The sequence below is a fragment of the Corvus hawaiiensis genome, chromosome 1, assembly GCF_020740725.1.
Source record: "Corvus hawaiiensis isolate bCorHaw1 chromosome 1, bCorHaw1.pri.cur, whole genome shotgun sequence".
In the NCBI taxonomy this organism is placed as follows: domain Eukaryota; kingdom Metazoa; phylum Chordata; class Aves; order Passeriformes; family Corvidae; genus Corvus; species Corvus hawaiiensis.
In genome coordinates this window covers 80,349,342-80,370,295 of record NC_063213.1, presented here as the reverse complement: position 1 = coordinate 80,370,295, position 20,954 = coordinate 80,349,342, and the positions used below count along the sequence as shown (strand labels likewise).

Below are 20,954 nucleotides of genomic sequence, written 5' to 3'. Positions count from 1 at the left end.
GCCCTGATAGGAGCAGCTAAATTCTTTCTAAACAACTTGCATATGGGAAAAATAAAAACACAAAAAAGTCAGTCTCAAATACTCTGTGTGTGTGTAACTATGCATACTGAAGTTATAGTTTCTTTCATTCTTGTCTTCTTAGTAGTGTGATTTAGCCAGCCTTTAGGGACAGAGGGGTGGTGTCACAGATGGAGCGACTGAAAGTATCTGGCAGTGGGAGGAGGGTGGAGAATTTCTCAGAGCAAGCCTTGTAGTCTACAAAGGCTATGTACACTATGAGGGCAGTGCATGCTGCACTGCCATGATGTGGCTGGCTAATAAGAACATGCCATCTTTCACCAGGGCTACATAAATAGCAAAAGCTTTACTTGCACATTCCCTGTGGCATGGCATTGCTCAGCAGTCCTTCCCTCTATGTCATATAAAGACACACTGCATGGACAGGGGCACCTGCCCCAGAACAACACGCAGCACATGCACCTTTCCAAGCAAAAGCGCACACACACACACACACGTCTATGTAGCCTGTGCTGTAGGCTTGACTCCTGAGAAGACAGATGAAATTAGAGTTTTGTTGCAAGTTTGACTCAGTATGAAATAGAAACAGAGCACATTACATATATTTTCTTTATTGCTGGACTTTTTTTCCCAGTAAGTAGGCATGATTCCTTAAAGGCTGAGGTTTTTAACAACAGTAAGGTTTTTCAGGTTTCTTTTTTTCTTTTTTTTTTTGCTGTGGACAAAAAGATACCTTTGAACAAAGTTTTGCCTTATATTACAGTATTTCTGTACAAAAATAAAAGTCCAAAATCAAATCATTATTAGCTGATATTCCCCAATTTATTTACAGGGTACTGTCAAGAACCTTCATCAGGCAACCAGGTAAAATAGAGAACTGTATTTAAGCAGTTGCATTGCATAATGTTGCGTTCTCTAGTCATCTCTGAAGGGCTCTGGCCTTTGGCAGTCAGTCTGGGTTGAAGAGTCCAGCCAGAAGTATAAAACAGTGATGTCTTTCAAAGAAAAAATTAATATTTAAAAACTTAAGCTGACATTATGGAGAATTGAACTGATAACTGTATTTCCATATTAGGGTAGTCTATAAATATTCTCAGCTACATCTCTCTTTATCATACAGCAGATACAGAATGCAGACTTCTGCTACGTATACGGTAATACATATTTGCAATAGTAAAATCAATGTATGAAAATTTTGGAATTTACTTGTTAATAAAACTGCTTATAAAGTAACCATACAACTGTAACAACTATAACTCTGAACTATTAAAATGTACAGAAAGACTGTTTACACCATTGCACATACTTATTCCCTTTGCTTCAAAAGACTTGTGAAATACAGAATAAAATTTGTCAAGTTTTACTGACAGCTCAAATATGCATGCACAACGTGCACATCCACAGAAGCAAGGGGAAACAAAGTGTTGGTGTCCATCAGGAAGGCTGCCAGCAGCACTCCAAAAAAATATACCTTGCTCTTCTTCCCTCCCCCTTCCCACCTGTATACAGGCCAGTAGGTTAGTGCAGAATGGATGAATAATAACTTTGTTTTCAGTGTTCTGAAAGGACAAAGGAAATCCTCTTGACTTTTATCAGCAATTTTAGGACAATACAAGTTAGGCTTAATATTGTAAGGCACTTATTACTGCTTGTATTGCAGTGGATCGAGTCTTAAGGCATTTGTTGTATCAACTGAAGGTAATAATGCTTTGGAAAGTTTTGAATGAGCCAGCAGTTCTAGTATGTGACTATTTCAGCCGATTTTCCCCTGCCCCCCTGTGGTCTCTCTAAAACATTGTTTGAAGATATTCTCCATTGAAACTCTGGTTCTTGGTTAGCTTGTCAACAAAGGTGATCAATGTCCCCAGGTTGTTCTGAGGCCAAGGAGCGATAGATTCTATTTAGGGTGCAGTAGAACTGGTTTTGTTTTCACCTGGAGCTGCCCTGACTTCCATGACTACTCACGGATCGGGAGGTGCTGTAGCGTTTTTTCACGATCATACTGATGTAAGCTTTCATCAGCTTTGCAATGTCAACCACCTGCCAAGAGCATGAAGAGCACAGTTCTTAGTAAGGTAACAGTATGTGAATGAATTTCTTTGGACACTAACAATATAAAACTATCAAGCTTTCAACGAAGCCCTTTTGCAGTTAAACAAATAAAAATACTCAGCACTTCTACCCATGTCATTCTGTCTTCCCTTTACAAGGATCTTGAACAAATCTCTGACATTTGCAGCCATTACTTGAATTACTAAAGTGGCCTGGCTATCAGAACAGGAAGGCCACAATAACAAAACTACCTTGGCTCTTACCTCACTAGTTTCAAAAAGCAGTTCTCTTTCATCCACCACAATCTTGTAGGTGTTGGCAAGTGGAGCACCAAATGACAAGATATGTTCATACTGAAACACCTCCAGAGGCCTTCCTTCCCCACGCTTGTAGACAGAAACTGCATCGGCACTGACTCCAAGCCACAACTCCTGTGGGAATCCCCCTTCTTTACACTAGAGAAAAAAATGTAAATTAACAGCAAGGGGAACAGCAGGAGTCACACAACACTTACTGTTGGTGTTGTCTGTAACCACTTGTTAAAAAGTGCATATCACTTGTCCCTTTTTGAATGTAGCCTTTTACACTTCGTATACTTGTTTGCAACCCATCAGGACAGCATTCTGTCCCTCTATTTTATGGTTAACTGGTGGATTTAAATAGCTACAGTGCTTGCTAATGGGAGTAGGCTTTTAATAGCTCAAAGTTTATTACATCAGCTGTCTGAGCATTGTGATAATGTATTTATGGTTTCACTGCTCTGGGGTGAAATCATCACCTATACAGTGTAAGTAGTGTGAATGTTCATACGGTCTTACCTCTACGTCAAAGAGTGTTGAACCATAGCCAGGCCATTCCTTAATCAAAGCCATGTACTTTGCCATGGCCTGCTCCTGATTCATCCTCTGGAGTTTTTTCCATTTGTCAATAATACTAGTCCTGGAAGCTGAGATTTCCTCTTTGACCCACATGTCTAACATCTGATCCTCCTCAACCTTCTGTTTGCTGACAGAGCCACTGCGGAAACTCCTCCGCAGTGTTCCTTCAAGAAAGCTGGCTCGTTTCTTCTCGGCCTTCTCTGACACAGTAAATGTTTTGGTAGACTGTGTAATCCTAGACTTCAGCTTTTGCAAGGGATAGACTTCCTCCAGTTCTGGTATAGTGGTGTGCACACTGTAATCTCCCTGAAGGTACTGAAGGCGCAAAGCTGCAAGGACCTGGAGGGTTTCCTCAGGAGCAGGATAATGTCCTTTAATCACTGCTTCGTGAGCCTGCCAAGGGGAAAAAAGGTAGCTTTTTATAAAGCAGCCTTTGAAAGAAATATGAGAAAACAAGGGGAGTAGATTTACTCTCAGGCAAATTCAGGACCTGAAATAAATGATCCATTAAATAAATCAAATGGGGTAAATCTCTTGGCAAATTTAAGCTGGATAAGACTGGGTTTACCAGAAGAACTGCAAGGCAACTGAGGAACCTGCTAAATGGGAATTACTTTTACTAGGACAGCTTTTAGTGAGCTCCCGTAACTAAGAGTAACTGAACTATGAAAAAGGAAAATAAAATGTAAAGGGGAGAAAACAGGATCTAAACATCTGATTGAGGAGAAACTCTGTGTTCAAGGGCATTAGGAAGAAACGGGTCTCTAGTTTTGCTCACTGCTATCAATAATCTAGCTGTGAAAACGGATGTTTCTGGCCAAACAAGCCAAGCTCTAGGACAGCTTTGTAATTTTACTGAGGGGAAACAATAAATCTTCAATGGATCCCAAATCAAGTTAGTACAATGTCAACGTATTGCAGTGCTCTGTAGCATCAGGGATGAGATTCTGAACCAAGAAGATTCTCCAAAATCCCAGCTCTCTGCAAACTCATTCAAACCTGTGGAAATGTGCAGCAGCTAGGTGTTTTCTTTCATATGACAGTAGTAGAGGAAACAAACACACATCGTGTCTGGAGATCCAGGAATTGCAAGTTTAGTAATCACACAGAGATAATCCACAGTTAAGTAACAACTAGTTAGTTTAGGTGTACAAAATGTGCCTTTAGACATGCAAAATGGTTTACTTGAGATTGTACACGTGCAGAAGAAAGAGCTGTCTTTTAGAAATGGAAGGCCAATATTTTAATGAGGAAGAAGAACTAAAAGATTTTCTTCAGCGCTTTATGATTATTAAAGGATTGAGACTTTAAAATAATGGAGACTGCAGAATTAAAATTGATGACAAAAGGGAATTTTCATAATTGTGTGAAAAAAGTTGATGACTGACATCAAAAGCAGATAATTAGAAAAAATAGAACAGAATTGATGTTAGAATGTAATGTTACCTCTTCAAGGTATTGCTGTAATATTGCTGGTAGGGATTGAATGTCATGCTTTATAACAAATACTACTGGTTTTGGCAAGACATAAAGTATTTGGCTAAACACTACTCAGCACAGAATGCTGTGTGAAAACAATCTGTTTCAGCAAATGTGCTTGTTGTAGCTGCTCACAGAAAACTGCCTGAATCTGCCTCTTAAGCCAATAATGTAACGTAGCAGATTGGATGCAGAGTTCTCATAGATTTTCTTCTTGCTGTTTGAACTTCATCCCAGAGAGAGGCACTGGATGACTCTTCTAGAGGTAACAACAGACAGACAGAATGGCTGTGTTTCTAAGGCAACCTATTGCCCAGATCCTTCAGCCAACAATAAGCAGTTTTGGGCTGAGCGACAGTAGTAGGCTCTGGAAGGAGACTTTTGGTAGACTGGTGATGTAATAGGGTGCCTTAAAGCCTAAACTGAACAAGGAAGAAATACTCCATTGCAGGGAAGATGTAGAAGGGGAAAACCCTTCATATGTATGAAAATTGAGGTATGTCAGTTCTTGATTGCATCCGTCTTGCTCACCAACAGAATGTCAGTGTCTTGGCATTGTAAAGAGCCAGAAAACAGAAATCTTAACCTTATACAGAAATCTTTATCTGTGTCTAGTGCCCACCTGAAAGAAGGTGACTGCTGGAAGAATTTTTAATCATTTGCAATATAGTAGAACAGGAGAAGGTCAATCAACAGTAATAAGTGCCATCAGTGAGTTTCTGTGTAACTACAGGGATTGTTATAATGGAAATCCAGCTGCTGATGCATTTAATTTTCATTATAAATCAATTTAACTTGTTTTATGTTTTGTAATGTAGCTTCATTCTGAGCTCAGCATGTCCATTAAGTGGATTTCTGTTCATCAGAGATGTCTTAGAGTTACTGCTGAGACTGGACTGATTATACTATGGTACCTATGAAACGATGAGTTTTTGGAAAGATAAAAGGCTATTGCTCAATTAGTTCTGTACAGTTGCCAGCACGAGTCTTTTACTAATTAATTTGTTGCCACTTATACTTTTTTTTCACTTTATTTCTTACAATTTCCTCAGAAAATGGTTTAAGAAGAGGAAAATTAAAAACAAGTATTATTCTTGCTTATGCAGCTTAGACCCAGTTATCCCTTTTTCTACCACTGTACAGAAAGCAATTGGCAAGTAATGCAGAAGTAAGAAACGTAACACTAGAGAAATCATCTGCGCTTCACTTATGTCAGGATAGGCCTATTTTGACCACTGAACTGCTTCCTTTGCCCTTGATGCTTGAGTAGTAGTGCATTTAGTTGAACAGAATCAAAATCAAAACTCTCTCTGTGCTGCCTGGACCTCTTGCTTTTTTTCCTCCTCTTAGAAGTGCCTCAAAACAGAACCTTTGTCCTTTACCTGCTCAAACATAAAGGCAAATTCCACACTATCTTTTGGGACGTTTTCCGTGTCCAGGAAGCAGTAGAGCTTGAAGTAGAACTTCCAGTGCATCTCCCCAACTTCAGCAGTGGCAGCAAGCCTACACGGTTGTGTAAAGAGGGAGAGAGATCAGATCTGTGAAATCAAACTATTTTCTAAATTGCCACCTGCAGAATCTAAGCAAGGCATCAGCTGAATTTTGCTCTATGTGTGTCTGTGTATTTGGAGCCTACAGCAAAATCAAGGACTTACAAATGTTCAGTTCTCAAGTCAACTGTTTTTAACTCATATTCTCTTAGTAAACTTTGATTTTTAGATAAGTCAGGTGTTAATAGAGCAACATTATTAAGTCCTGTTATAAAACATAAGTGCACAACACTTAAAACATTCATTTTTTCCCCTTTTCTGGATAAAGGGTGCTGATTGCCATGCATACTACATAAGGATGATAAACAGGTATTTAGGCTTGTATTACATTTTCTTACTACAGTGCTATGGATGGTTTCAATTTTACTGGTAAGAGAAATGTTGTGATATTGTGGTGATTTCCATGTGAACTTAGATAACAGTTGGAATGGCAGTGACTGCCTGGAGGTCAGTTCTCACATCCACAATGGCAGTAATGGTGGAAAAATTTGTAATAGTGGAAAAGAAAATGTGGAAATAGTGATGAGAAATATTACTCTACTGATGTCAGGACAGAGGAAAACCAACACAAGTGTATAGGTGGCTATTAAGTCTTTTAAGAAAAAAAAAAAAAAGATCCTTTTGTTCCAGAAATGCCATGTGTGTAATTCAGCTGCATCACCACAAACAAGCAAGTGAAAGAGAAAATTCAGCATTATTGACATTGGAAATTTATTTAATTGCTACTTATTAGAGTGAAGAGAGACTGAGAGGTACACTCACTTTTCAAACTTTGCCAAGACATCAGCTACAATGGTTCTGCTTTCAATTGCTTTATCAGTAGTTCCATTGTATTCAAACAAAGCAAACATATTTCTGCTATCCTCCATGGCCAAGCCACGAATTAACTTTTCAACCACCTAATGAAAAACAGCACATGAAAAAACCATAGCATGGAAAAGCAGTATCACAGAGTAAGACAGATACTTAGAAAAAAATTAGAGCTAGGTTTTGCATTAGGCTAAAAATGTTATTAACTTGTCCTCATCAGCCTTATTAATTGTCAAATTCCACTGTAATTTTTATTCTTTCAGAATATGTATATGCTATCTCCTGGCCAGATAAAACACCTGTATTTTGCCAACTCAGCAAGAATCTTCCAGTTTTAGGAAGCAGCTTGGCTCTCATACACACCAATGTCTACTAAAGTTACTCCAATAATGCCCTCTGCCTAATTGCTTAGTCTTTCCTGTAATTCCTCCTGTAAGAAGGAACTACAGTTGGGTAATCCTCTGCAGCACAAAGACAGTTTTTATAGCAGGGACTTCTCCAGAACATACTGCAGGGAGGGACAGCACTGCAAGCCTTTCCTTTCCGGAAAGGAGGCACTGGCAGAGAAAGCCCCAGTACTTCCAAAGTGCAACACTACTGCTGCCTTGGACTGGCACATAAAGGGGCACACTGATCTTGCTCCAGAGACATTTTGTCACCACCTCTCACCTCTCCAGCTGTAGTGTGTGAGTTGATTGTAATCTTACAGGAGCCCCCACCATGGCAATAAACTGTGGATGTCATCTCCTGCCTGCCAATCAGTGCTTCTATTTCATCCCGCGATGGCACAAACTCTCTGCATTTGGTTTTCTTCAGAGATTCATAAGTAAAAAGTGCGTATTTCTCCATTTCAGTTCCTGGAAACTGGTCACGAACCCTGTGAGACAAAGTTTATTACTTTAAGCTGCCAGTCTGTGAAGCTTGCTTATTTGAGAATTTTTTTCCCCTGGGACTATTTCTGTATCCAGTACACTCTTTAATTGACATGCTCCAAGTACAGACAAAGCTTTTAAATTACTGAGTTTGTTGGTGGACTAACTTTCCTAATGACACACTCCGCATTCTTCCATTGCATCACAGCAAAAGGAACTCCACATTCTGGTTAATGCTGAACTGCCAACAATGATTTATTATTATTTAATGTTCACTAATACTTTAACATTAGATTTGCGATCATAAGTTTGTACCTCAAATACATCTTTAAATATGATACTGTTCTTTTATGTGCATAATGCATACCTCATAAAATTAAGGTAAGTGGGATGAAGAATTTTTAACAGGTTGGTTTGGACTGTTGAGAATGGGGGTATAGGCTGCAAGTTGTTTAAGTTTATACAGTTACAGGAAGTGCCCTTTTTGCCAACATTAACCAATTGTGCATTCAACTTTGTGGCATTTTGCTTGATTCTTCAAATGAGTGCAATTGCATCCATATGACCAACTCATACACACTATTCCTACAGCATTTTCTTTTTAGATTCACTATTTGGCATAGTGTAGTGGTATAGCCAGTTTGCTAAGGGAATACATCTTCAAGTCTCGCTTCTAGATGTCTAAATACTGGTACAAGTTGTGGTGCTTTAATAGTTCAAAGGTTCTTACCTTTTGAGATGAAACTTGAGATATTTGAGGATGCTGCGACTAGGCAGAAATGTGCAACTCATGCAGGTGAGTATTTGCCAGCTATAGAGGTTCCCCACGCTCCCAGGGTTAGGCACTTTATTGGTTTGCTTGATGAGCTGACAGTAGAGCTCATCTCGGAGAGGTCGTAAATCATGTCCTGTTTGGAGGATACCTTGGATTATAGGGATGGGATCAGACATAGACTCCAGCTGCTGTAAAGAATTAAATATCTTGATGGCTTCATCCTGCAGAGTTGTGTAGCCTTTGTCTTTCAGCACTGCAAAAGAAATATTAGGAGAGATGAGCTTAGATTGAGATATGAAAGAAAAAGCACTCAGGCTTAATGTGGAAATTGCCTAATGCTACTCTGACACCCTTGTTATGCAGGATATTAGAATCTCTATTTTCCACTTCAAATGTATGATGCAAACTCATTTTATGAGCTATTTTGCTGTTGAGATTTGTTCCAAATTTAATAATTTAAAAGGTGTATCTTGATTGATCATTTTTTGTCACTCTTGGGGCGGTCACAACAGACACAGACAGTGCCTCGGACAAAGGGCAAAAAACCATTTATTAAACAAAGCAGCCTCTTTTATACACCTTTTGTATGTTATCATTTGTGTTACATATTCATTGGCTGCTAAACTACCACAAAAGACTCATTGGCCATTATTAACTATAACATATTGTCATTGGCTACCTGTGGCATAAGCATTCAAGCATTCAGAAAAATAACAGGTGCAGATATGTTGCTGTTTTTCTCCTTCTATTGTTTAACTTTCTTGCTTCTGTTGATACTACATTCTCATGGGTAAAAACTAATTGCTTTTCTTCTCACGGGCTTTTCTCACGAATAGAAGTTAACCATGTCCAAATTAAGGTCTGCGAAGCCTCCAGACCTGCTGTTGGCCTCAACAATTTTTTGTGATGGATAGTCTTTCTTCCTGAGCAAGTCACACTGCTGAAGTCCCATATCACACTCCATATTAACCTCCCACCCTCCTCCCACGGATGAAACTTGTGGTCTGAGTAATACTTTGTTTAATATGCAGTTGCAAACTAAATGAACCAAATCCTTTTTAAGAACACCAAGTTCGCAATCATCAATAGTTCTGAACCATTCATTCAAAAGAGACTTCTAAATTAGTGCTTGAATCAAGAATATTAAAAGAGATGATTACACTCATTTCAGGACTAAACAAGCATTACTTTTTAAAACCATGTACACTCATAAATGTTTTTTCCCATAAATAAGGATTCCTATCACATCTGATAAAACGTACATCTGTTAATTGGAAGCTGTGGCTGCTGCAGGTTCCCACAGGGGGTAGGAAGCAACAATAATTGGAGGAGGAGAATATGATTCAAGGAGACTGAATGAATCAGGTTTAGTTGCTTATTTCAGTGCAAGACTTTTCAAACTCAGTCTTCTTAGCTGTGTTGCTGAAAGCAATAGCAACCTTCCCTTCTGTAACGCTCTTGCAGGGACACCACAAGCCCATGGCTCTATGCTAGGCAAACTGCTATTCTCAAAAGAGCACGGGGAAACTTGTCTATTTGTATTATAAACATGTATTTTGCCTACCATTACTTCACTGTAGACTTAAAAAAACTAAACCCTGGTTTAGTCTTTCATAAGGAAAAGTGGTTCTATTATTGGAAAACTTACAGTTTAGATTGATGTCCCCATATGGCAGTGGCAGTAATGGTGAGTGCAATGGATGATGAGTGTAACGGAGAATAGGATTCCTCTTATAAATCTGTTCAACCACATCAGCATTCAGGCAGTTTTCCTATTGGGGTGAGAAAAAAACCAGGATTTGGGGTCCAGCTTTAGAATAATGCAATGCTTTGTGCCCTTAGGTTGGTAGTAAAAAACTGAGCAATCGGTGTTACCAACACTATTCGGTGCTAAATGCACTTGTGGGTGCTGTGGCTGCCGTGGCATGCTGTGGGCTATGAATGCTTAGTACCTGCCAACCTCAGGCCTTGGATGGGCTTGTTTTATCTGTGCCATAAAAAACCAAACTACAGCAGAGCTGCAGGACACCAAAATCATAAGTAGTGTGAAGTATCATAACAATTTTTGAAGTGTGTTTTCATTTTATCTTCATTTTTACTCCAATAATTCATAATGGGAATTATGACATCTGTATTCAAGATTTATTTAAAAGTACTTCTCCAGCATAACTAATTGGCCTTTCAGTTAGAAATTGCAGGAGCTACCAAACAAAACAGTCCAGAAAAAGTGCTGCTGTAAACCTGATACACCCAGTCCAACATCCAAATACTGCTCTTACTGTTCCTCTTAGGCCAAGTTTGACAGATGTGTGACCACTGCCTTCCAGCAGTCCTGAACTTCCATATATTTCTCCTGCTCTGAGAAACAGCATTCACAGTCTTGGAACCAAGGACTTAGTATGTCTTTTCCATGAGAGAAGGGGTGGCACTCTAAGGGAGAAGGTCAGTAACAGTTCTCCCCTCTTGCCTATTTCTTTGATCTCTTGTGAGAATCATCATCCTCTCTTCTAAATGCACATTAGCAAAAAGCTGCAGAAGGACATTCTCTGGCTGTGCATGCACTGTCTCCAATGAGACCATAAACGGTAAGCATGAAATGAGTATTTTTCTCATCACACAGAGGTATGAGGTGCTTAACCCATGCTATCATAAAAAAAGAAAAGAACCAAAATGACAAAAAAATCCCCCAGAAGAGCTGTCTAGTCCACATCCTGGTGTGCTGCTCACTGTGGACAGAGTCAAACACATCTGCTAACTCATCAACCTGCACACTGTGCTCTACTGCCAGGTGTAGCCATGTCTGTCAAGTTACACAAACCAGTAAAACTTGTTACTGTTTTAATGGAAAAAAGTTATCCCTCTTGCCCTCCAAGCTGCACTTCAAAGTTTGCTCTTCTACTGTTTAGACAGAAATTCCTTTATCAGGTCAGAGAGTACATTCAGGTTTCACAATTTTAGTCCATGTCACTGTGTAATTAAAACATAATTTTCTGCTTTATTACCCAATATGGCAAAGCCAAATTAAAGATTTAAGCAACCGTTCTTTCTCACCCCACGCCATCCTGCTTGTGCCCACCTTAATATCCTGAATAAGCTGCTGAGTTGGAGTATCAATGGGTGCCTTTGTGTCAATCACGTTCTGGATGGCACTTGACCAGCGGGTCGCCTCATTAAGCAATTTCGTATAGAGACGGTAACAGTGTTTGCGTCCGTACACGGTCACGTTCCAGTAACCTGGCACAACAGCAAAACTGGTCAGCATGCAAGCTGCAGCCCAGCACACACCCACTGCTGCATCCCAGATCATGCTGGCAGTCTTTCAGGAACTATAGCTGTATGAGTTATTAAGTATCATAATACAGATACTGTGGTATTAAAGGAGATTTTCTCCTTTAAAGAAGCCTAGGAGCAGCCTCAGACTACAACTATGCATCATGCAGCCTCCTGTTTTACCCAGTAATCTTAGTAAAAATGACTGCAAGACAACGCTGTTAATACTGTAGAATACTGTTAGCTCCACTGTAGCTTGTGGACCCTACTTCTCCAGTCCTGTGACAGGAATATCTGAGACAGACTTGCTTTTCACTCAGGAGTCTTTCATAGTCTGTGGCATACGTACAAACAGGTACAAAGCACAAACTACCTCGTCTGTCATTAATTTTACACCAATGAAGTGGAAACTATGATAGAAAGAGCATTTCAGTTCAAATTCTCTCTCTGCATCGTTGTATAGGCTTTTTATGAAACAGATCCAATAAAAGGAAATGTGTTTCATCTTTCACTAGTGAAAGCCTCTTTGAAGTGTCAGTGACCCCACTGAGATAATACAGGACTGTCAACAGTCACTTCTCATTTGCAAACAGACGCTTCCGAGTTGAAAACCAGTTTTGAAAGTGCACAGTGGAGCTGACTCAGGTGTAATATGTAGGTTACCACAAACTGGACTCTAATTCTGGATCTCCCTATACCTGCTCCACCAATGTTGGCCCTCAAGAGTTCCTCAGCACAAAAAATAAGGTACAAGGAGAGTGCTACCTATGTCTCTCCCCAGGTCTTTGATGTGTAAGCACAAGTGTTCACACCAAGTTGGTAGCAGTGTCAGTCTGCGATAATTTGAATGTTGGTGAGAACAAATTTTACTCTTCTATACACTACTTTTGTTTTTTCACCCAGTAACACCCTGTAGAACACTTCAGTGACTTGGAACCCATTTGTTCATGGAACTGCACCCATAATAATCCATTTAAAATATTCTTATGCATTGTTTCTTGCATTACTAGCTACAAGGACAGAAGGCATACTTGAACAAGAGCAAACAATTACCTGTTTCTTTGAAGATTTTTTCATCAGGTGGGACCACTGAGCAGAGGCTGTTCAGGACCAGTGTACCCAATTTCAAAGCATTTTTCTCCGAACTCTTGTAGTAGTCCAAAGAGTTGTGTGTCAAAACAAACCAACGCTTCTTTAGTTTTAATGAGGACATCTTTGGGTTGTTCTTTACTTCCTTGTGTAGCCATCCTGTTAAGGACACAATTTGAATCACACTTCTTTTTCTTGAACAGAGTTGGACAAAAGTAGGTTGCTAAAAGTTGGTTGTATACTTTCAACAACAACAAAAACATTGTGTGAATTGATAAGCTCACATATTAAACAACATCAAGTAAAATTCCCAAACAATGAAATTATAAAGATAAAATTAATGAGAACCTTTCAATTTTGATGTTTTACTAGAAGAATTATTCTCTCATCTTACAAAAACACTTTTGTCATCATTACAGTGTTTTCTTACATGGCACAGCAAGAATATAATTTCAGCTGTATTAATTTGTGAGTAAACTCCACCACACAAAGATGAGGCTGCAACACTAACCATGTTGGCATATTACCCACATTGTATTGTGGGAACAATCTCTTCAAAGCATAATGGATGTTATTTACTTTTTACTGCCCAGTCAGTTCTTACCCCTCACAATGAATTCTTGTCCCTCCACTCTAGTGTCTCCCTTTGACCTCTGGAGCAGGGTTATCCAGTGATGCATCTCTTCAGGAGTGTCAGCATTACAGTGAAGAACACGATTAGCAGTGATGATCACAAATGAATTTGGTCTATGAAAATAAATGACAATTGAAACAGCCGTTATAATCAATATACCTACTGTTTATCTCACTCCCCATAACCATAAAAACTGTTCATTGTTTGCATTTTCTATTCAGACAAATACTGTCCACCTCCAATGCATTATTTATTTATCACCTAAAGAAAAATATTAAGCATTTGAAAAAACTCAGTTATGTTACATTCACACCAAAATGAGAGGGCTATGAATGGTGGGAAAGTTTACATTAAATTGCAACTTTTCATATCTCAAAATAAATCTGCGGTGAGAAGAACTTCCAATCTTTAATCAGCTTTGGATGTGAATCAGAACTGTTTCAGGGTCAGATCTATTTAGAGTGTCTGCTTCAGTAGCTACATTAGCTAAAACAAACTACAGTATACAAAGGTCTATAGTAAAGCAGCATGTGAACACGGATTCTTTTATTTTTAATGCAGTTGCAACCCAATTCACAGAGAATACAATCTATTTTTAATGAGAGTCTGGCTTTTACCCAGTCCTACACCAGGATTCACTGAAGCATGAAGAACTAGTCCAAGTGAAGTGTGCTGATGGCTCTCTGGATCAGACAGGCAGGTTCCTCAGCCTACAACGCTTTCTTTAACCCTTTATCATTAATTTTTCATCCTGGAGCAAACCCCCAAAACAAAACATAAAATTCCCCCACAAGACTAAAAAATCCATGTGAAAAATGCATATAAGAGAAATGCTTAACTTGTTGCATTAGCTTAATGCAGGAGAAATGCTAACTTAAAATTGTGAAAGCTTTGGACATTTGTATTGTATTGTTTATGAAATGTGGGCTTGTAAATTCAGTGTTACTTCTGGTATCAGTGTTTTGGCAGGCCAAGGACAAAGCAATAACTTAAAACCAGGTGTTTTACACATGTACACAATGAGGAGAAACTGAAGTGAGCCCTACAGTTCAAATAACACCTCACATCCAGTAACCTTATAAACTAGTCATAGTCTGAACCCAGTTTACTTTTTATTTCCCAAAACACCATTAGTAGTTCAAGAACTAAGAATATCCTGACATTTTTGTTGTTTTTATGCTACACTCTCTTCTTTGTTACAAGACATTTTTATTCTGGGGAAATAATTTTCATCCCTGAAGAATACAACATTCATGAATGAGAAGCAGAACAGAAAAAAAAAATTAAAATTAATTTTTCTACCTACTACATTACTAAAGAACTCAAAAATCAGCTGTTCTTTTTTTCAGGAGTATTATTCGTAGAAATGAAAGAAATATTTAATCTTCCAGTATTGGATCACTTTAGGAGCTGAAGAGCTCATGTATGAAGCAGTGTCATGGAAGTTACTGAAGCCCCCACAAAATGCACCATCATTCCTATTCCATCTTTTAACATGGGGTATTTAGTACTATGAAAAGGGAGGCAATAATGAATCATCAATACATGGTTGGCCAGTAGAATACAGAGACTAAAGCATAAAGTCTCTGATTTTGGCTAGAGAAATGACAAAAAGAAAGTCACCAGGCATGGTTCTGACTTACCTATCTGGATTGTCAGCAGCACAGACAGAATCAATTAGTCCTACATCGAGTGTACCCTATAAACAAATATCCAACCAGAAAATGAGGAAGACATTCACTATTACATTACTCACAGTACTCTTCTGAGAGACACGTGAAAGAAAAAGCAGCTTTGACCAACAAAATGAACTGCAGGTCTGGGCATCAGTTTCTCTTAATCATTAAAACTGCTGAGGGGAAAACTAAGAGACTTGGATGAACAGAACCAGTAAAAGATTATTTGTAGTTAGGATGGAGGCAGCTCAAAAACTGCTCTTTTCTATACTTCCCAACATTCTTGAATTTTTCACTGAAAACAGCATGCCAATATAAATGGCACCCTCTCAAACTTCTAAAGCCATTAAGCAGAAGTTTTTGTTTTCCTTTGCTTGATATTAGGTTCCAAATGTATTCCATTAATTACCAATGTATGTTGTACAGAATGATAAATGCAGGATCAGAGAAATCTCAAATTTTTAACTCCTGGGTTTTTAATTTACTCATTAACAGTATCTTTGCAAAATTTCAAAATCAAGTATCCACTGTGATGTGATAGGGAAGTGGACCAGAAAAAAACACTCCCAAAACCAACAGTCATTTTTCATCAAGGTGAATGATGGGAGAGCCACACTCTCTCCTTGTACAGCTACAGGACCAAGGACATGGAAGCTCTAGCCAGTGTCACAGCTACCACCACATTTAAAGAAACTAGGCTGTGACTCAGAAGCTGTGGCCACCACAGTGCCCCTGTTTTCTAAAAATATTTGGTTTGAAAAGTTCTTCAGATGTGTACTTACTACAGCATTCTGTGGATTTGCCTGCTCATCATGCATCTCCCGGATCTCCTGCTCTGTGGACGCATGGACTTGACTCAGTACACTGAACCACTGGCTGGGGAGAGAAAGGCAGCAGTGTAAGTAAAATTTTGGCTCTGCACAAGCCTTCTGTCACCTTTGTTCTGCAGAGATCTAGCAGGTTCTGCAGGTTTTTGAAATTGCTTAAGATTCCTTTTGTCAACAGGCAGCAAGGCTTTATGTCAGTTCAAGTAACACTGGGTGCAAGCAAGCCCCTCCAGATCTCCCGTCCAAGCTTGTGTCATTCCCTTCTTCCTGACGGCAAGTACCTTGTACACTAAGTGGCACCTCTGAAAAACTGCTGTAAGCATACTGAAGCATCTGAGTGCTTGGAGAGTCTTTGTAACACATTCACATATTTCATCTGGAATAAAATACATTACTAGCTACTCACAAAGCCTTTAATGGGAATCCCAACCTTCAGATTATAAATTGTGCTGCACTGATAGCATGACTGGTAGTAATTTCTTACAGTGAAAATTCTGCAAAGACCACCCAAGTCCACTGAGCTCTCTGTAGAAGCACAACTGAGAGGGAAAAAAAGAATAAAACCCCCAAGCAAATAGCTCTACAGTTTTTGTTGTCTATGGAGCACTGAAAAATCCAGCTGCTGGAAGGACGAGCAAATCTGTGCCACTCCAGTGGTACTGTGTATATCCACAACGGGAAAGTGGCAGAGAGGTTTCCAGCGCTTCAGCCCCTAGTCCTGAGCAGCAATTGCAGATGGATTTAATTCCAGCCACACCTTCTGCTTCTGGGAAACCTCTATCCTTCTGGCACTTGTATATGATAAAACTCAACTGCTTGAAGGAATCCCATTGAAATCTGAGGGCAGATCTTGGCCCGTTCAACAGGTTCCTGAATGCCATTCTTTGAGATATGAATTTGCCATTCTAATGAAAACCACCTGGGGCCAAGTTTTCAAAGGGCTCAAAAGCCCAGCCTTTAAAACAGACTCCTCACTTTCCAGCAGAGGCTCCTCAGCCACCACGGGGTTGAGGAAACACATGCAGTGTTTCTACTGGTCTTAAATATGGAGTTATCTTTCCTGCAATTGCTTTTAGTCATGGAATTTATGCCTAGGACACTAAAGAGCTGCCTCCTTAACTCCAGCATTCAGAAGCCAACTGTTCCCCAAAATGTACATTTCTGGAGCTCCTAAAATAGCTTGAGAAAAACTGTGTAGGCTGTCAAACGGTACCATCGCTGCCATATCCTAAATCCATTTTATCGGCTTACGATTTTATTAGAAACAGTGCTAGCAACGAAGAGAAACAAAGATTGAGAGTGCCAGACCATAAAGCAGATGAGAACATATTTAGTTCTGATTCTTTTTTTAAGACTCAGACACCCACAGAGAGGCTGTGCTTAACACTTTGCTGGATGTAAGGCAATGCCACCAAAAAAGGAGGGAAGCTGTCATCTAGAGAGGAGGAACCACCAGCTGAAGAAAGTAAAGAAACTGAAGAAAACTAAGCCTCATCTACTAAAAAATTCCCATAAATTAAATTCAGCTTTCCTTTCTGGGCTCAGGAATTGCAAATGTATTTAAATGTGAAACTTCTATTTCAATTTTAAAAAAAAGACTTCATAGCACTGTATGCACATTTAGTGATAATTTATGGATGGATTTTAAAGAACAATTCAGGTTTTCCTGATTTCATTTAATCTTCGTGTAAACAATGAAAATGAAATGAATCATGGCACTTTGCAAACGACAAAGGCAGACTTTACTTTTGCTTTCTTCCCTTTTGGGACCTCCTTTGTCTTTCAGCTGAGTCCCAGGACACACAAGTAGGGAAAAAAGACATGCTAGGGATTTCAAAGGAACAAACCCTCAGCAATGCCTGCCCACTGAAGCATTACTTCTTTCTTCAAATACATTTCCACAATCAAAAATAGTAATTCATCTTTTGGGGGCCTGTGCCGTGTTTTTCTTGGTTTTTCCCTTCATTTGAACAAAAAGCAACCCCAGATCCTGATCTAGCCCAGGTACAAAATATTTTTTCAATTGCAGATGCAGACCAAACACAGCCCAATGATTCATACTTCACAAGGCTTTGTTAACAAGGCTTTGACTTAAGCCTGTCTGCAAATCCTTACACATCTCCCTCATTAAGTCTCTGCGTTGAGTGAGAAAAAAGAAACATGAAATACACTGGTAAAAGGTAATTTAATCTGGCTGGTTTGTTATTCGTACTCTACACAACAAGAGTGTGCAGTGTCTCCTCCTCCATCTTTAAGAAAGAAATGAAGGAGATGCATGGCAATAGACAAGTCTGTGTGCTGATAATTGCTTATTGGTCCCTAGGGCATGTACACGTCTGGTAGAAGAGACTTTAGCTATGCCTTAGTTTTAAAGCATGCTTACATCCCACAAGAATCTTAATAGTAACTGCTAGAAAGGTCCTAAGTTATTTCAAGGATAACTTTAAGGATGCCTAAAAAAAGGAGAAAAGATTTTGCATTGCTACATCTACATCTGTACTCAGGGTCCTGTGACACAAGAAGGTGTTCTACCTTTACAAAGAACAGAACACCAAACAACTTTTGAGGCTTCTGAGCAAAGTAGCTCAAGTGATGTTGACAAAGGCATCCTGTATTCTGGCCTTGGGGCAGCAAGGCAATGGGTAATAAGCTCTGATTACTAAGTTAACTTTATTTAAATGCTTGATTTTTATAGGCAAGCATATTATTATCTTGCATGAACTGTAGCACAGGGATTTTTTTTTTTTTAAAGATGCTCTACAACTGATCTGACAAGTCAGACTTGCTCCTCACCTACTGCCTCCCCCCTATGGTTAGATATGGATCCTATAGCAACAAAAGCAAGACCCTTTTAAATATGTAGAAAGGGAAGCATTCTCTTACACACTCCTCTGACATGAATATGCTTTTGCTCTAAAATACAGTGACTGCATTACAACTTCCATCTGAAAAAATTTTAGGCTCTGCTTAGACAAACAGATCCCACCCCTGAGAACAAAATGCTTCATTTCAGCCAGACTACAAGGTCTGAAATATTGATTTGATCGATGCAGCTAAACACAGGAGGGTGATCCACAAGCCAAACATCAGTGGCTAACGACTGCCTCTCTACAGACAAGCTGTTTCAGAAAGTTGCTAGTAACACATGGATAACAGCCAAATTCTGGGCAAATTTTCACTGGCAATCTGACTCTTCCCAGTAGCTGTCTGCCACAAGGTTTTCTCCTCAGCAGGCCTTTCAAAAACCATGTTAAAAGCAACATGTTTAACACAGCCTGAATATTTTGTGACAGTGGTCAAACAAATTAGTGACAAGCCGAAGTCAGAATGGCGTAGAGGTTAAAAAGGAAAAGATAAGGAAAAGAAGATAGGCCTGATGATTTTCATACCTTGCATCCTCAGGAGATTCAGCAATTAAGTGGTAGGTCCTATCACTCATTATTAGATCAATACCATTTTCTTTGCCTGTATTATCAACAATCTCTCTGGAAAAAAGAAAAACACCAAGATTGAGCACTACAGATTGTCAACATTTTGAAAAAACTCTGTCCTGCTGAGAAGCTCACAAACTACTGATACTTACAACAGCAGTCAGTCTTCATCAGGTTCATTTGCAAGACTCACAACATGATTTATCACACAGAGTATTAGTTCACTGAACTACAGCTGTGTTTTCTGCCTACACAGTACAAATATTCAAACTACTAAGAATGTCACTATACCAAATTGACTATTCTGTTACCATTTTACGAAGAACTAAAGAAAAAGCAATGCATCATCAAACCTCAAGAGAGGCAAAGATAACTGAGTTGAGAAATGGATATATTTTTGAACTGACTGCATAACAAAGTGTTTTTTGGAGTGGTAAAAAGAAAGCTCTTGAAGATTGAAAACTGAAAGCAAACAAAACCTGGATTAGTGAATCTGTGTGGTTGTGAGTCAGCATAAAGACAATTCCAAACATGACTTCCAGAAAAAGTTAAGCACTCATCTGCTGAAAAATCACATATTTTTAGTTTGGAAATTTAATTATTGATATAAAAACAACTGTGAAGATTTTAAGCAATAATTAAAGTATTGTATTAGATTTTCCTGTGGCTTAAGAAATAAACTTAATTTCCTTTTTGCTGTTTTTCTGTATTTGTCTGAAGTTCATTATTTCCTTAACTGGCTATATTTCCTTATCAGCCTTACTATTCTCATAAATCTCTGTCCTACTAACAATATATGCAAGCTCTGCTTGTCAGACTCAGGAGGATGACCTATCTACTATCAAAAGAAAAAGCTGTAATTCTGTATTGTTTTCTTCATTTTGGATTCCTTCCCACCCAGTAACAGTGTCCAATAGAGTACCTCCCTGTTCTGTGTTTTAAGTGACTCAGCTTGAGATTTTAAAAATTGAACAGGGTCCCTAGTAGAGAGTGGTGAAATATGTGAGTTGCATTATAGGTTAGGAATGCATTCAGTAAATATTAACATTATCTAGAAAAGCTATTGTTTATTTCTTATGACACACAGTTCTTTATATACATGTACCCTTTCTTCTACCTAGTTTATACACAAATAGTCATTGACTGAACCTACAGCTCAAACTAGGTTCAACAACCTTCGTCTGACAATTTTAATTTTAATTTTTTTTTATTTTTAATTTTTTATGCAGCAAAGAACTTCTACAAGGCACAGCCAATGAAGCAATGAGGTAATGACGAAAAAAAAGAATTATTGATTGAACATATTATAAAAATATGCTAAATAAATGCTATGGTACATGAGACAGAGTCAAATCCAGTTTTAACAAAAAAAATATGGTAGGATCTTCAGCTTTTATTCAGAGATTTACTTGAAAGCCACCAGGCCATTGGTTTTTCAAGAGCAAGTCAGGATTCTCACTGAAACTATTTTCTGTACTACTTGAAATCAGGCTCAAGCCAGGACTGCCAAAGAAAAGATTAATCTAAGATTTCAATTTAGTTTAAGCTCCCTTAAAGTAACAGAATAAATTGGGTAGTTGCAGATTACAAGGC

At 38.8% G+C, this 20,954-nt stretch overlaps 1 protein-coding gene across 1 annotated transcript in view; it reads right to left on the bottom strand.

Moving 5' to 3' along the window:
• Positions 1-613: 613 nt before the first annotated feature.
• MYO10 (myosin X) overlaps positions 614-20,954 on the bottom strand; it is a 162,435-nt gene continuing 142,094 nt past the window's right edge. Inside the window, exons 28-41 of the mRNA XM_048311502.1 lie at positions 19,320-19,415; positions 15,886-15,979; positions 15,071-15,126; positions 13,398-13,540; positions 12,758-12,952; positions 11,511-11,668; positions 10,083-10,206; positions 8,390-8,687; positions 7,457-7,664; positions 6,740-6,876; positions 5,810-5,930; positions 2,889-3,341; positions 2,334-2,525; positions 614-2,058 (exon numbers count right to left, since the gene is read on the bottom strand). Of these exons, the coding sequence (XP_048167459.1) occupies positions 1,948-2,058; positions 2,334-2,525; positions 2,889-3,341; positions 5,810-5,930; positions 6,740-6,876; positions 7,457-7,664; positions 8,390-8,687; positions 10,083-10,206; positions 11,511-11,668; positions 12,758-12,952; positions 13,398-13,540; positions 15,071-15,126; positions 15,886-15,979; positions 19,320-19,415 (2,386 nt within the window). The 3' untranslated portion in view covers positions 614-1,947. The remainder of the gene's footprint in view (positions 2,059-2,333; positions 2,526-2,888; positions 3,342-5,809; positions 5,931-6,739; positions 6,877-7,456; positions 7,665-8,389; positions 8,688-10,082; positions 10,207-11,510; positions 11,669-12,757; positions 12,953-13,397; positions 13,541-15,070; positions 15,127-15,885; positions 15,980-19,319; positions 19,416-20,954) is intronic.